Source organism: Nansenia antarctica (genome assembly GCF_963989245.1).
Source record: "Nansenia antarctica genome assembly, chromosome: 10".
Lineage (NCBI taxonomy): Eukaryota > Metazoa > Chordata > Actinopteri > Argentiniformes > Microstomatidae > Nansenia > Nansenia antarctica.
This window is the reverse complement of record NC_137680.1, coordinates 21267867-21285890: the sequence shown is the minus strand read 5'-3', so window position 1 is coordinate 21285890 and position 18024 is coordinate 21267867. Positions and strand designations below refer to the sequence as shown.

Genomic DNA, 18024 nt, shown 5'->3' with positions numbered 1-18024 from the left:
ACCTCCCAATCAGATCTAACACCTGCTTGACTGCTTCTTCTAAGCTCACGTAAACATCCAGTATGATTATGTAGCCCTGCTGTTAAGGCTTTCTTAATAACACAACTGTGATATGTTAGCCAACACACCTTTAATAGCAGAGCTATGAAACCCTGGCGTGCAGCACAACAAAGGTAGTGTTTAAGTCGCCCATTAGACACCTTTTTTCAAGAGGTAATTTGGTTTTTGAGATCAATATTTGTCGCAGTGCAGCCCTTTTCTTCTCTTCTTGGCTGTCGTTAATGAGAATTCGATGGGGGAACGTGCCAGCATCTAGCAGCAGCAATTGGTGCACAGAGCTCTTCTTGTTATTCTTCTCTTACATTCAGCACACACGCATTCAGCAAGCGCACACGCACACGCGCACACGCACACACACACGCACACACACACACACACACAAAGACAGAGACTACCTTCCCCCTACAGGCAAAATGGCTTTTCTTTCCAATTTGATTTATACTGTCAGATGACATTAAATTCATTATGGACAGACAGGGGCGGATGAATCAGGGGAAGGAGGAGATGCTGGAGTACAGTATGTGTACCGCCAGACTACGGCCTCTGTCTAACAGTGAGGGCAAATCCTTTTGTCCTTTATGTTTATATGTTTGCCTTAAAACAACACATTTTCCATTGCAGCAAACACCAACAGACTTGAAACCCCTCTGCAGACATCGGATTGCAGAGCTAACAGCACAGCTCCTAAGAGCTAACCTTCCTCAACTCTTGCTTAAGGATCAGGCTGCTGTTGCTGATGTGGCCAAACCTAATCAATGCCGCTGCCAATCACATTGGCTTCCTCGCCCCGCTCTCATTAGTGATCTCCGTCAGGGTTTCTGGTTCCTCAGACCACTTTCATGCCGTCTTTGAACTCAATCCATCAGTCAGGTCTGTGAAACTGCTGAACCGGACATTAAAGTAAACGAGTGGACAACCGTTATTGCGAGTTAGCTATTAGTCACGTTTTTACATTTAGGGCATTTAGCATACGCCTTTGTCCAAAGTTAGAAAACTTACAACAAACGTACAAAAATAGAAAACTTTTAATCAGATAAAAACTAGTACTCGGTCGAGATAAAACAACAGTAACATATAAAAAAATTAGGATATGAGACCTGACTAAATAAAGTGTGTTATAAACACAACAGACAGGAGCAAGGGGAGGCGTCAGGAGGGGCAGCTAAGGTGCAGTCTGAAGAGGTGGAGGTCTTCAGTCTACGACGGAAGACAGGGAGAGACTCTGCAGTCGTGACAGTGAAGACAGGGAGAGACTCTGCAGTCGTGACAGTGGTGGGGAGCTCGTTCCACCAGCGGGGCACCAGGACAGTGAAAAGCCGTGACCGGGCAGCACGATCGCTGCAGCCCTGCAGAGGCTGTGGTGCCAGTCGGCCAGCAGAGGTGGAGGAGCGGAGTGAACAGGCAGGTGTATGGGGGCAGACCACTGCCTGCATGTAGAAAGGGGCAGTTCCCAGTTAGCCGCCCCAGTAGGTGAGCACAAGGGTCTTAAAACTAATGTGAGCTGCTATTGGGAGCCGAGGGGTGAAGGGTGCAGAGGAGAGGGGTGACACGGGAGAATTTGGGGGGAGGTTTGAACACCAGACGGGCAGTAGCGTTCTGGATGAGCTGCAGAGGTCTGATGGCGGAGGCCGGGAGCCCTGGCCAGGAGGGTGTTACACAAACCCAATTTGAGCATAAACCCAATTCGATACAATCCTACAGGCGTCGACGTTAGTAACCACTTCACACCCGACACATGACAGGTTGAAGTAGCTGCAGTCGGGGTGAGATGAGATTAGTTTATCCTGTCGACTATTTACCTCTACACCAGCGCTGCCGGAGGCTCCCAGGGGTAAGCCTCTCCACAGTAAACACCCAGAGAGGCGAAGGCCACTGTTGGAGAGGGGTATTATTGGATCTGATAGGGAGGGCTGACCGGGGAGGCTTTATTGGACAGAGCTGTAGTCACAGTAAGTGCTTGACCTGGCTGACACACACCGCACGCTTAAGTTTCTCATGCATTAGAACACAGCGTTTTGAATCACAGGTCCACGTGTTCCGTCCTAATAATACCGCCGAACGAATAAAGACGTGAAGGAGAGCTGCGGAAAGAAAGAAAAAAACACGATATGTGAAGACAATAACAACACTCAGTCTGAGAGCTGAGTTATTCAGCGTTCTTACATGGCTGTGGCATCTTGGCTAGGAAGTCAACCAAGCGCTACGTTCATTAAACACTGTGCCGAAGGAGAAAGATTGAGGTCAAGGGGGAATTGACTGTTTTCTGGAAATAAGCGTTCTGGTCTGATGAATGTGTAACCTGTTGTATGGGGGGGAGACGGGGGACGGGGGGCCCGAGGGATGGGGGGACGGGACAACTTCATATTTTCACTCCATTAACCAAAGCCTCTCCGACGGCTGCTCTGTCACTCAATTACACATGCACTCTGATGGGTCCTCACCAACCGGGCCTCATTTGCATAATAAATCAATAAAAGCCCAGCGAAACGAGCAGTGGAAACGGCCTCAGCCTGGAATGAGAGAGAGGAGCCGGCAGGCAAGAGGGGGGTTTTACGAGCTAAAATGTCTGGCCCAGCAGAATTCCCCCCCCACAAAACCGACTTTGAATTATGTTCCAATAGCCGAAAGTCTTCTCCACCCAATGTGAGTCATATATTTTCATGACAGAGGATAAAAGAGGGGAAATGAACTGGGAGGTTTCATCCGAACATTCCTTTGCACTATTTTACACCTCAGGCCCCCTTTTTTCTAAGACGGAGAGAGAGCACACAGTACAGTAGCTGGTGGGAATTTGACAAACCACTTATATTTTTTTGTGATAGCTTTTCACCCGAGCTGGAAAATGAAAAGTCAAGCAGAGGTGATTAATAAATCCTCACCAAAGCAGTCCAGGAAAACACCCGGATAGAAAAAAATAAAAAATAAAACCTTTAAGCTGGGGCTCTTACCGCCATGACTTGAAAGACGACAGGTAGGATCCGGCTGTCTTTGACGAGCCTGCGGAGAGAAGAGAACACAGCGGTTTGATTACCTCACACGGCGGAGACGTTTAATCTTCATTAAGGCCGTTGGTCCTGTTGTCTGAGGCCCCGACTGTACAGGGGCGGTGCGCTGTGACACGCTCAGATCGCTCATCTGAGAAAACCACCTCTGACTAACCCTCTGAGGAGAGAAGGAGCCTTCCAACACCTTAGCCAGGCGATGAGTAATGGGCCTCTTCATTGGAAACGACTGGGCCGCTCTCTCTTATTGATTAAGCCTTTTGATTCGCAACCAATTACTGCATGTATGTACAGGTGCTCAAAGGAGAAGGAACATGGCCACATTTAAAATTAGCTGCAGGTCAAACCACGGCAAATTAATCAGACAGGTTTCTCTACATAATTATGATATATTACAAGGCCGGAAAACATACTTGAGTTGACGGTACTTGAGTTATACAATGTCCTCCGAATACCGTAGGCCTCCATCAAGTCGTTTCTGAAGGCTAGATTATACGCAGCAGACAAACCATTCTGCAGCACACAAGGGTAAATACTTGAAATCTTGCAGTGGGGACAACAGAAGGCTATGAACAACCTGAGAGATCCTCTTGAGGTTGTGAGTCACATAGACATCAGACAACCTGAAAAATTTGACCATTGGAATTACTAGCTACCAAAACTTGACATAAGCACGACAATCTCGTTCGAGCCGCACGATTTTGCCTAACGTTTGCCTAACATGCTGTTGTCATAAATGTACCCGTTGTCATAAATGTACAGTTGTCACAGACATGCTGTTGTCATAGATATACTGTACAGTCGTAGCAGCATTTTATTAGAAAAAGGTAGACTTGCAGCTGTGCCACCGCTCTCTCCGCACTTAACAGTCTCCCCATGTCCTTCATCTCCTATCTTCTCATCTGTGACAGACACCCCCCCTCTACCTCCTCTCCTCTCTCTCCTCCCACCCCTCAACTCTTATCATGTTCTTCTCAGAGCTACGCTGACCCGCCCATTACCTCAGGTCAAAAAACAACCCCCCCCCCCGCCATCTATCTCTGCGACCCTGCGGAAGGACACATCATTAAGATTAAATTGTGCTCATAAAACAACAACGGAGCAAATATTGGAGAGGGGGCGGAGGGGGGGGCAGAGGCGAAGTGGGGACCCGGTGTCGTGGTAATTACACATTACTCCGGGGACGGCGGTGTAACAAGAGCTGATGAATGGGCTCACTTTATCTGCTGACAGACTGACAGAGTGGAGCAAATAGCCGGGCCGACCGTGGCGCAGTGGAAGGCGTCCTGTGTGTAACCAGGGACGCTGCGTTGGACCGGCGCCGCTGCTGGCTGCTGCTGAGTGAACAGCCCGTGGCCGTGATGACTTCCATAGCTCTCCTGTCAGCCCTTCGTTAGCGGAATGGCTGGATGTTGATAGAGACAAATCTGGTCTGTGTATCTCCGGGGGTGGCCTTGTCGCAGTGGTCTGGTAAAACCGCCTGGTCTGGTTGGCATTCCGCCTCCGTACTGTTCCGTTTTACTGTCGTATAACACAGTGTCGTCGGTGCGTGTGGTTTAAACTGCATCAGTGGAACATGGAGAGACACGATGGCCTATGATTAGATTCGATTTTTGGGGGGGATTAGATTCAACTTTATTGTCATTGCAGAGTACCAAAGTTAATGGTAAATGGACTGCAACCAAAGTTGCTCTAAAGCTCTTTACAACAGCCTCTCATTCACCCATTCACACACACATTCACACACCAATGGCGGCAAGCTACCATGCAAGGCGCTGGCCCGCTCACTGGAAGCAATTTTGGGGTTCAGTGCCTTGCCCAAGGACACTTCAACATGTGGCCAGCCGGGGCTCTAACCGCCGATCTGCCAACCTTGCGATCATTAGGCGGCCACTCTACCTCCTGCGCCACAGCCGCCAGGCAGCCGCCAGACAACGAAACGCAGTCAAAAAAACACTTTGTGAATTTGCTATGCCACACGTGTCCCACTCCCATGAGCTGTAGCATAAGGAAATGTAGGCCTATTCAAGACAACGTGTCACAGTGTAGTACATCACACCATAATCTGTCTGGTCCAGAATCTCTAGACTGATCTCATCCAGGTATGCGGGAGATAGACTAAACGGCCATGCAGATGCGGTATCTGAGGGAAGTGGCATTTACACAGCCAAATGTCAGCCAGCCTGAAGACGCCACGGCCCATATAATAAAGAGAGGCTGTGCTTACGATCTCCATGACTGCCGACGACCTTTTTGATCTTATTTACAATCTGATGAAGTTGAAAGCTGCTGGAGAGCAGGCGTCGGATTCACCTGCCTCGCTTCCTTAAGGGCACGACGTGACTGTGACATTTAACTTCTATCGCACATTCTTTCGGAGACTGGCACCATATATATATATATATATATATATACTGTATATATATTAAAAAGAAGCACTTTTCTCTTTTCTCACTCAATTCCACCGTCGGCCAACGATGCGCTACTCTCCTTTAGACACGCTTCCTGCCAGGGGAGGCTGGTGGAGGCAGGAATCAAGAGGATGATTCAGTAATGCATGGAACAGCAGGAAAGAATAGCATCAAAGACACGTGCGTGCCCCGATTTCTACCTCCACCAGCCCTCAGTGCTTCCTACACTCCACCTCCGCTCCACCAGATGTACATGTAGACCGGGACGTAACATGGATTGTTATCAGCAGCTTACAAGTAAATCGATGGGAGGGTTAAATAACGACATCAACCCCCTGTATGGATCCGTGTTATTACATATTACATACGGTACACTTCAATAACCAAACAAAACAGGAAGTGTACTGTTACACAGGGACGTTCCTCTCCCTCTGCAGAGCAACGTGCTGCAGGCCGGCGTACGTCTGCTGTCAGCGAGGCTGCAGAAGTGGACGTGCACACAGACAGGACGTGTCAGACTAACGCAGCGTGAGCCTGGTCAAGGCCGGTCAACTCACAATAACCAGTGACAGTGTGAAGTAGAATGTGTTACACTACACACCAGCTGTCAGGACTCATCACCCACAGATACTGTATAACCCCCCCCCCCGCCCCCTGCACACAAACACACACACACACACACACACACACATAAAACAACACACACACACACACACAAATAAAGCACCACACACACACACACACACACACACACAAATACGAACAATACTCATACACACACACACACATAAATGAAAACAACACAAACCCCCGCGCACACACACGCACACGCACACACACACACACACACACACAGTCACACACACACACACACACACACACACAGACACACAGACAGGTCTCAGATGTCCATCCACAGACAGTGCTCCCACAATGCTGTCCACTCCAATCAGCACAGAGCAGAGGACTCCATGCAGCACAGGTGGCAGAGCGGACACCTGGTGCTCCCAGGCTTCGCCCACACACACACACACACACACACACACTCGCGCGCGCGTGCCTGTGCGCCTCGCTGACCAGTCACACTCACTCTGCGTGGGCGGCCAGCACGGCAATGTTGACCAACATCACTATATCAAACTGAAGTCCAAATAAAATAAAATAGCATAAAGGCTTAAGCCTTGATCTTGTCCGTGTGCGACCTCCGTTAACCTCTTTATCTTTTTTTATTAGCGGCAGCGTCGCCGTAGCTGTGCAGCCAGTTGGCTTCTACTGGGATAAAAGCACTTCTTTTCTTTTTTTTTTACATTTGTGTGAATCAGTGTAGAAGTGTTTGCTCAGATAGCGCTGGTTTAGCTCCCACGCTGGAGAACGCATCGGCAGACGGAGCCCACACAAAGGCAACAGCGGCCAAAGGTTCAGATAATTGGAAAGTTTGAACTTGTATCAAACCTGATAATGAGGGGTGGGGGGGGGGGGGGGGGGAAGACATACTTGTATGTAGCCCTGTTAATGTCCCAATTATGCAATCTAATTTAGGAAAGAACCCATCAAGGAGAGAGGTCTGCACTTTTTTTTTAGGACTTTATCAAGCAGTGGCAAATGCAATTTAATTTCTCATTGTAAATGTAATAGCTCTCTCAGACAGGGGAAATACTAACAGGAGTATGTAGCAGATTGCTGACATCAATTTGAATAGTTCAGTTTCACTCTTTCAGTGCCGGGGAGACAATGTGGAGGGGAGGTGCATCGGAGCGCCGTGAGAGACGGCAGCGTGGGACGTGGCTGAGATAAGAGACGCCGTTGAAAGAGCACCCAGCCGGTGTCCATCATCACGTCCTCAACTGGCGGCTCAGAGAGAGAGAGAGAGAGAGAGAGAGAGAGAGACTCTCAGGCTGAGGAGAGGGCAAGAGGAACCCATTAGGGACACAATGGAAACCTGCTACGGACAAACCAACATGTCAACAATGTATATCTGTTGGTGTACATCAAAATAAGTCTAAACGGTGAGGCCACACTACAAAGGGAGGACGCCCGGGACTGTGGCTGAAGGCGCCAGGCTACGGTTGTAGCCAGTTGAAACAGGAGGCGGTAGGAATACCTCAGTCCTTCTGCAGCTCTTAGCTATGTGGAGTTTCACCGTCAGCGGTGCGAGCAGCCCCTCATTTACCGCACGGTTGCCCCCCCCCCAAACTAACGGATCGATAAATCAAATCATACCGCAGAACCAAATCCCAAACTCACAGAGAGAGCATTACCATCACCTCAGACGGCATGGTCTCCAATCCCAGCTGTGATATCTATGGAAAATGTACAACCCAGGAGATGAATAACCATGCACGTCGTTAGTCCTGGGCATCCGGAGCTCCAGGCCTCAATGTTTTCCGAGTAGCCCCGGATCTCCAGGATACTAGGGGGAACCACATCTACCGCATCGCCATCGATTTAGCGCATCGCAGTCGGTTTAGTGAAAGCTACCACCCGTCAATCAAAAACTGCATTCCCCCCCTGTTGACAAAACGTGGGCTGGGCTAAGCCCCCGATGTAGATCCTAACAGATCCGAAGATCCTAACAACGGGTCTGGGAATAACAGTAGCTACTAGGGATGCCCCGATCCGATCCACGGCATCGGTAACTGTCCGATACTGTCCCAGAATGCTGGATCGCAGATCGGAGGAGAGAAAAAAATAGGCTCCGATCTGCGCTCCGATACAGCATCATAACAGTAGTCTGACGAAGAGAGTCTGATGTCATTCAACTGTGCGTTGTGTAAATGAGTTTACAGTTGGGCTACTAGGCTACTTGTTTTTAGCCTAGCCATGTCAGGGCTACGTTCCTAGTGTAGGAATACGCGTGTTGCTGTTTTGTTTTGGTATCTTTGTAAAAATGGCAGTGTTTACATCTCCCGGCTCTATGGTAGATCCCATACTGAAAGTGTGTTCAGCTCGTCTTCAGCTGGACACGCAGGAAGGAGAAAGAGAGTGAGAGTTTCTAAGCTCAAAACACACTTGTATTCCTTAGCGTTCCCTGACTCACTTTGATTCTTTGAGGATTAACACCGGAATAAATTAGATTTGTCACTGTTAAAGGTGGGCTTTTTTTTGCGTTTAAGAGATCACGTGATCTTTGTGAATGTCAGCACACTTCGGAAAATCGATGAATCGGTCATACCACTCACTGGTCATACCACTCACTGAATGAACATGTTTAGTTATGCACATCCCATACGCAGGTGTATACTGTGACTTAACTTGGCTACAGTTTAAAGGGTCTTATAATTGATTTGCTATTTGTAAAATCAAAGATTAATAGAATAAAAACTGAAAAAAAGGCAGACAAACTAGAAGGCAGACAGAAACGTATTTCTTTTCTACAATGCTGAATGCTGCTGTTTAAATTGTTTTAACATTAAACCGGTTGGTCACTTTGAGCACTGTTTTTTCTAAACCTTTTTTTTATAAAGGCAGGCAGTCTTTAATAACCAACTGTTGTTGTGGACGATATACTGGGGAAGTATTTGTTATTATTCAGAGTAAAAATAAAATGAAATAAATATCGGATATCGGTATCGCAGATCTGTATCGGAAGTGAAAAGGTGGGATCAGGACATCCCTAGTACAGTGGGGTGCAAAGGTTTGGGGATCCCTGGTTTAAATGTCTGTTACAATTAATCTCCAAGTGATTGAAAGCAAATCTGAACACTAAATGCTATAAAGTTAAACATGACACCTTTCTGCAAATGTGAAAGTTATTCAATTATAAAAAAGCAAAAGGGCCCTGTGCAAAAGTTTGGGGGTTTGGGAACCCTTTTGGATTATTCTTTGTTACCTTTTGAGAAGATTATTATTAAGGCCCAGACCAAGGTGATTTACTCGTTAGGGCTTCAATGAGTCAGGTGAATATAATTCCAGGGTTGAACTATATATTCTGAAGTAACTCCATGCCTTCTAAAGTATCTGACTGGTGGCTGGTGTTAAAAACCATGGGTTCCTCTAAACCAGGGGTACTCAACTTCAGTGGCCGTCGGTGACGGTGCTGAGCTGTGCGGGACTAAATAAATACCTATTCTAAACCTGTTCCTCTGTGTCGACCTCCCTCTGTGCCTAGAGACTCTTACAACATATATTTCAGTGTTTCCTCCAGGAATTTCCACATTAGTGGCGGAGAGGCGATTCCTTGCGCGCGGAGCGCTCGCGCTCAAAACAACGACGTAATTTCACCAACAACTCTTTCACACACAGTGAAAGATAATCAGCTCGAATATGAAGTACACAAGAGTACACACGGAACCAGGAACACGCATACAGCACTGAACAACATCCGTAGAATATAAACTTGTGACTGACAGTCACATACATACATACATACACACACACACACACACACACACACACACACACACACACACACACACACACACACACACACACACACACACAAAGATCCTCAGCTCATCAATACGAAGTAGGCCTACATGAGAAGAAGGAGAAATGTGAAGGGAGAAATAAATACAATATAATAAGTATGATTTTATTGGGTATATATTTCTAAAACTTCTTTTACTATATTTCTAAAACGTTTTTTACTGGATTCATAACCAGGCATGTCGGAGGCCACAAAATAAGCATCCATGGGCCGGATGCGGCCCGCGGGCCGCCTGTTGAGTACCGTAAGTCTGCTCTAAACAGTTGTCCAAGGATATCAGAATCAAAATAGTTCACTTCCACCATCAAGGGAAAGGCTACAAAAAACTCTTGCAACGTTTCAAACTACCCACTTCCACTGTCAGAAACATCATCAGAAAATTTAAAATAAATGTAACAAATGAAGTCAAGGCAGATGTGGAAAACCAAGAAAATGTTCAGATAGAATGGCCTGAGATCTGGTGAGAAATGCACATGCACAAGAAACCACACATCAATGCAAAAAAGCTGCAAAAAAGAGTAGCAGACACCGGTCTAGTTGTTCACAGGACAACAATACAGCGTACCTTAAACAACAAAGACCTACATTGCAGAGTTGCCAGAAAGAAGCCTTTCCTACGACCTCAACACAAAATTAAATGTCTGAAGTATGCAAAAGAAAACCTTGAGAAAGTGACGAAACCAAAATTGAACTTTTTTGCCACAACCAAAGAAGGTATGTTTAGAGAAAAAATGGTGAAGCATTTGTAGAGAAGAACTCTTATGCTTTGGGGTTGTGTAGCATCTTCTTCTAGAAGCTAATGTTCGAAGTTCAGTCCAGAAATTTAAGTTGAAGAGAGGTTGGGTATTCCAGCAAGACAATGACCCGAAGCATACCTCAAAATGAACCATGAAGTACCTCCAGGAAAGACGGATGAAAGGAATGGAATGGCCATCACAGTGCCCATACTTGAATATTATTGAAAATCTGTGGAGAGATCTCAAACATGACGTACATGCAAAAAGGCTGAATAATATTTCTGAGCTAGAGGTGTTCTGCCAGGAAGAAAGGGGAAGAATTCCAAAAACAAGAATTGAAAGACTCTTAGATGGCTACAGGAAGTGTTTGCAAGCTGTTATAGTTGCCCGAGGAGGAGTTACAAAGTACTACCTGGGTTCCCAACTTTTGCACAAGACCTTTTTCCTTGTTTTATTATTTTGAAACTGTAAAAAGTTCAAACAAAAAATGTATCTTGCTTTAAAATGTGATGAAATGTGTCATGTTTAACTTTGTACCATTTAGAGGTTAGGTTTGCTTCATTTTACTTAGATATTAATTGTAAAAGGCATTGACTAGGGGTGCCCACATTTTTACACCCCACTGTAGCTACCTCCAACATCAGAGAGTGGGTTGCTTTAGGACATTACATTCTCAGGTTTTCACAAGTACTTAGTCGTTGTGCTGTGGTTTAAGTCTGATCTGAAGGCCATTGAGCAAATGACAGAGAGAGTGCGGAGGCGTGTGTTGGCATTGGTGAAAGGCTATTTTTAAACTCCCTAGAGAACTCCCTAGGGGAACCCCTTTCCCCTTTGTCTACTTGCGATCCTCTCCTATGTACACTGGTGACACCTCTCTCTGCTCTCTCTCCGCCATGGATCACCGCCGTAGCTAGCTACCATCACTGATCAGCCGCCTGTCCCGGATACGCCCAATCATCAATCAATCAGTGGTCGTTCCACGGCCCTCCCTGCCTCCTTCCATCCACCACCCCCCCTCCCACCCTCCCTCCCTCCCTCCCTCCATCCCCAACCCATTCCTACCTAATACAAATGCAGTATGAAATGCGTCATTTTACACTGCAGTCTCACACGCCGTATCGCGCAAGATAGTGGCTAAACACAATCTCACACGCCATAGCGGGAAGAGCAGCACTTGAATACAGTTGCGGAAATAACACTTTTATCTATATATTTTTATTCATTGTCTTATTATATTGTTAAATGTTTACCTATTTATTTTCTCTATATATGTATCTATTCTTGCCATTTTTCTTTTTTATTACTATCCTTCTTTTTCTGTATTTTTTAATACTATACTGTATGTACAGCACTTTGAATTGCCCCTGTTGTATGAAATGTGCTATACAAATAAATGTGCCTTGCCTTACCTCTCTCCGTCCAACCCCCCACCTCCCCTCCTCCATCCATCCACCCCCCCTCCCTCCCTCCATCCACCCCCCCCTCCCTCCCTCCATCCACCCCAACCCCTTCCTACCTCCTTCCATCCACCCCCCCTCCCTCCCTCCACCCCTCACTCCCTCCATCCCACCCTCCCACCCTCCCTCTGTCCCTCTACTCAGACACAGAGGGGAGGTCCATGAGGGCTCCTGCCTTAGCCAGTCCATCAGGTCCTGTGTCTGCCTGGGTGACTCAGCGGCCGTCTGTGACTGCCGGGGACCAGGGGGACACCTACCTCTGGGAACACGCTGAACATTCTATTACCCAGTCTACCTCTGGGAACACGCTCAACGTGCTATTACCCAGGCTAGCTCCTGTTCAAGGACGTACCAATGCACATGGGGGGGAGGGTGTTGCGGTTGGTTGATAACAACAACCGTAATGAATGTCTTTAATTTACAATTTCAAACGTAGCGCATATATTAGTGTTTTGGCACTTATAATTTTCGGACTGTTATTGAGTATATAGATGAGTGGACTGAGAGGAAGGGGAAATGGACCTAGCAGAGACCCGGTGTGTGAGCTGCATTCTAAGTGGGAGCCCCTGTGTTTGTGCCCTGCAGCTACAGAGAGATGTCCACAGTGTTATTAAGTAAGGAGGGGGAGAAGTGTGGGTCCTGACTCCGAGCTCCGTGTTCCTCCCTACAAGAGGCCACTGTCGGTAATCCCCTCAACACGCAGGTGCCAAGGAAAAGTTCCACATGATCAACATATTAATGAAACCCCTGTGTCCCGTATCTCTTGAAGCCTGCTGAATAATTCAACATCACAAGGTATTGTCAATGGTAATATCAATGACCTTGTGTCCGGTATGAGGGATTTCACTTTTTTAATTGAATGATTCTCCCTAACTCACTCTCTCTCTCTCTCTCCCTCTCTCTCTCTCTCCCCTCTCTCTCCCTCCCCCTCTCTCTCTCTCTCTCTCCCTCCCTCCCTCTCTCCCTCCCTCTCTCCCTCCCTCCCTCGATGGTTGGATATGTCTTTTGCACTTTATTGACATCAACACAAAGAACACAAAATAATATTCACACACACACACACACACACACACACACACACCACCCACCCCTACCTGATGACAGGTGAGCTGTGCTCGGTCAGAGACACCAGCAGTTTGATGGCGTAGACAGGGACGGGGTCAGGCTCCAACAGGATGGACTCATACCTGTGGAACACAACAGGAGAAACACCCACGGGGTCACTGAACACCTCAACTCTGACCCACCAACACCTGGCTTGGGACAGACAGGGGGGAAATAATGACACTGGGTCATCAGCCGGTGCATTTGACCCAAAAAGAAGAGGAGGTGTGTGATGAAATAGGAGAGAGGGATAGCATCCCTAATCTGAGGGAACGAGACATATAACTACACACAGCTCTCTCACTCATCACGCCACATCGGTCCCTCCACACACACACACACACACACACACACACACACACACACACACACACACACACACACACACTGCACAGCCAGGGGGTCACAGCGGAGGCTGTGGCTTTGTTTCATGAATCCCTATCATTAGTGCTCTTCTCCACGGAGCTGGTTTCAGAGTTAGAAGAAGAAGCGGTGTGGAACAGAGGAGCAGAGGGAGCAGGGTGGGGGAGGGTGGGGGGGAGGGAGCAGAGAGAGGACAAGGGGAGGCAGACACACTCACTGTGGAAGAAGAGCGTCGGTAATGAGAGCCAGCAGCCTGCTCGTTGAAGTGTTGCACTCTTCTCTCTCCTCTCCCCCTCCTCCTCCTCCTCCTCCTCCTCCTCCTCCCCCCTCTCTTCTCCTCCTCCTCCTCCTCCTCCTCTCCTCCTCTCTCCCCCCCTCCCCCTCCTCCTCCTCCGCGTCCTCCTGGCTCAGCAGCAGCAGTGGGATGATCTCTGACATCACCCGCAAGCTGACCACCCGCCACTCCGCTGCAACACAGAGGACGGAGGTGAGCACACACACACACACACACACACACACACACACAGGTGTGCGCACACACACACACACAGGTGTGCGTGCACACACACACGCGCGCACGAACACACATACGCACACACACACACAGACACAGACACAGACACAGACACACACACATACACACACACACACACACACACACTCGCGCACAAACACACATACGCACACACACACACACACACACACACACACACACACAGTGAATGATCTAGCAAGCTCCACTCCAGTATAGACAGACCCTCTGCAGGGAAGAGAGAGAGATGGTTGACACAGATCCATACGAGTCCAAACCAAATCAAGTAGTGGACTTGCAGAGAGCTCCAGTACTGCTGCATACATACATACACACATGTCCTCCCAGCATTTAGCTGCAGATCAAGGGGCCTCCCCGGTTTCCCTTTGATCTCTGGATAATGGAGCACAGCGTGCCAAGCAAGACACTCAGGGGGAATTGCCACTAAGGCACCTGTTGCCAGCAGGCCTATAGCCAAGACTTTAGACGGAAGCAGACAGAGGTAATACGTTCCAGCCGCCTTACCGTTCTTACTGAACGCCAGAGCAGCCAGCGGAGGGAGGACGGCGTCGACAACCTTGAAGAGATGAAATATAATACACATAAACATTAAGTTCATTTTTATTCCTATTCAGCACCTTGGAGACAAGCCATTTATTCTTCCCATGCAAATGTGTAATAAGGGAAGGGTATTTTCTTAAAAAAAAAGAAAAAAAGAAGAAAAAATAGGTAATCCCTAAAAGCTAGAAGCAATGGAAATGGAGCACTTGTGTGAGAGCACCAATCTGTATGTAAATACGACGCTGCCTCTGCCCTTTGATCAGGCGGAGCGTAACTAGAAAAGAACCTGATGCGGCCCGCTTCTTTCTAATTACGAACGGATCTGTATTATCATGACTATTTCCATAGAAACAACAGGAAACACTCTGTTCTTCTGGTCTCATTGAAGACATGTTTTAAACAAGGGCCCGGTCGTCTCAATAGGAAGCCCGAGGTGGATATGAAGGAAATGAATGAACGCTGTCGCGTTTTATTATATCGATCAAAAGAAAGTGTGTGTGCATTGTGTATGGAGTTGAAGTCACCCAGCTTTCCATTATATCTAGTGGCTCGTATCCTCACTCCACCATACAATGCTGCTTTATAGAGCAGCTGCCTGAACAAATGAGATGCAAAATGAATGCGATAGTCAAATGCAATAGTTAGCCAAGCATATAAATAGATCTAGGACAAAAAGGACAATGGGCTATATCTAACATTTCCTTGGTTGCTTTTAGCTTACCTGCAAGACTTGCGACAAAAACTAATTTGCATATCCACAGAGGTGGGGTTGACAATGGAACTATGGAAGAGCAGCCTCTAGTTCCATACAGTCAACACTATAGAGAACACCTTCTCAACCTCCTTATTTAGGGGCCGACATGAGAGGCTTCTTTACTGTTTAACTTATGTCAAACATGCGTGTGCGTTGTGCAACCACCCTGCAATACGGCCGGGGAATGCCGACCGTCCCCTACACGGTTTGCTGAGAAAGGAAATAAAGCAATAAAGTTTATATTAGGAGGCCAATAATACGGTGTGTTAGATTTACTGTGTGTTTTGTGAGGTACACAAGCACGCCGTGTAATGGACTGGCTAGAGAAACGCCCGGATCAGTCAACTCTGTGCTTCTGACAGGCCTTGACAGCCCAGAACGCTACAGCTGTGCTCAACGGGGTGAATGAATGATAGTGAGAGTGTGTGCGTGGGTGTGTGTGTGTGTGTGCGTGCGTATGTGTGTGCAAGTGTGTGTGTATGCCTATGTGTGGTGGACTCCTGAAGCTCCCCACTAACAACGTGCTGTGGAATCTAATCACTTGTGGCAAGATGTAATTAAAGTGCCTTCCCCTATTACTCAGTATCAGAGGAATGTGTCTTCCCGGCCTCGATCTTCCACTGCTCCTGCACGTCAATATCCATTACAGGGCCTCCGACCGAAGCCCACAACTCTGCAGGATCTCCACTAGCCGCAGCTGATTGTCTGATAGTCCGACGGTGCTTCTCTCTCCAGCTCGATACGTTATTACTACAGCTACAACCCCCACCTCCCACGCCAGGGACTGACTGACTGACTGACTGGACTGGGGCTGGAAACACCCAGCTGTCAGACGCTGCATGTTGGAGTGGACGGCCGGACGGACAGACAGAGATAGACAGACAGGCAGACAGAGAAAGACAGACAGGCAGACAGAGACAGACAGACAGACGGGCAGACAGAGAGAGACAGACAGACAGGCAGACAGAGAGAGACAGACAGGCAGACAGAGACAGACAGACAGACGGGCAGACAGAGAGAGACAGACAGACAGACAGACAGACAGAGACAGACAGACAGACAGAGACAGACTGACAGACAGAGACAGACAGACAGACAGACAGACAGACAGACAGACAGAGACAGACAGACAGACAGAGACAGACAGACAGAGACAGACAGACAGACAGACAGACAGAGACAGACAGACAGACAGACAGACAGAAGGGATGTAACGGTTCACAAAAATGTTGGTACGTACCGCGGTTTTTAAGTCACGGTTCGGTTTTCGGTAGAGCAGGGTAGAAATTCACGAAACATAGATATATCTATATAGATATATAGATGGATAGATGTTCACTCATAGGTCGTGAGAGTGATAGCAGATGCCTTGATTAAGTCGTGGATAACTGTAGTTTGTGCTTGTTTATAAAGGGCTGGTATGAGGAAGCTACGTAACGAGGCTCCATTACTTTCAACGTGTTTAAAACCTGTGTTCTCAACAACGGACTATGGTCCACTGCTATAAAAACACCGCGTTTTTTATTGCTTAATTCTGAATTGTTAGCGAGAGGCTGCTTAAATGCCATAGCTGGGTTTGCACTTCGCTCTGTTTCTTTACCTGTGATGTTCACATTTGGGTGCCGCCGACTCAAATGAGTGAGCAAGTTTGTTGAACAATGCCGGCATATAGCTTTGGTCTGATCCACCTGTCTTTGTCCATGGTCAGTGTAGGTAACTGAGAAGCCGTCATGTTCCCAGACAGGATATTTAAGGGAAGCTGGAGGAACTTCAAGCTCTCGTTTATCTGCGTTCGCCATAACGGCTACTAAATTACTAACAATCTCTCTGTGGCGTGTGTGCACATGCGTACTAGCTGAGATTATTTAAACAAAGAAAAAAGTGCAGTGGCTAAAAAATTCGTTCGGTACACAGTACACACACAAACCCAACCCAAGGACCCGTACCGGAAATGTCAGTGCGAATACGTGTACCGTAACACCCCTAACAGACAGACAGACAGACAGACAGACAGACAGACAGACAGGCAGACAGAGACAGACAGGCAGAGAGAGAGAGAGACAGACAGCCAGGCAGACAGACAGGCAGTGGTGTGAGGCTGGGTGACCAGGTGCAGGTCAGTGCTGTAGGGAGGCTGCAGACTCACAGTGGGGTGGTGGGGGCTGAGCAGGGCCGGGTGCTGGCTGATGGCCTCCACAGCCGACAGGGTGGTCCTGATCAGCTCCTCTGAACCCGTTTGTCCTGGGAATCAAAAAAAAAAACATGCCCATGACTGCCTCGACCCCCACGGTCTCACAGTGGGTTTTACGGTAAAGGTTTGAGACCGGATGAATGAACCTCCGTCTCAAAACGTGGATTTCGGCCATGAACAAAAACATTGTCTCTCACCTACGGCGCTGCCCAAACTGGTCTCACTGGCATCGATGGAGTTGACGTGATTCTGGAGGAAACGAGGGAAGAGTGAACTGTGAAGTGTACTATGAGACTGTATCCCAGCAGCAACCCTCTGCAACAGCCTCAAGGACTTACCAGCAGTGCTCCACATTTGAAGAGAAACTCCTCGGTCACTACCTGTGGCCTGAATATCTGCCAAAAGGAGAGAGACCAAGAGAAAGAG

General features: G+C 47.7%; 1 protein-coding gene across 1 annotated transcript in view; it reads right to left on the bottom strand.

The window, feature by feature from the left end:
• Positions 1 to 18024, bottom strand: part of ulk4 (unc-51 like kinase 4) — a gene marked incomplete at its 5' end in the record, with an annotated part of 94249 nt that overhangs the window by 44055 nt on the left and 32170 nt on the right. The window contains 8 exons of the mRNA XM_080541068.1: positions 3009 to 3057; positions 13188 to 13280; positions 13778 to 13851; positions 13885 to 14027; positions 14618 to 14669; positions 17554 to 17648; positions 17796 to 17847; positions 17937 to 17993. Coding sequence (XP_080397194.1) covers positions 3009 to 3057; positions 13188 to 13280; positions 13778 to 13851; positions 13885 to 14027; positions 14618 to 14669; positions 17554 to 17648; positions 17796 to 17847; positions 17937 to 17993 — 615 coding nt within the window. The remainder of the gene's footprint in view (positions 1 to 3008; positions 3058 to 13187; positions 13281 to 13777; positions 13852 to 13884; positions 14028 to 14617; positions 14670 to 17553; positions 17649 to 17795; positions 17848 to 17936; positions 17994 to 18024) is intronic.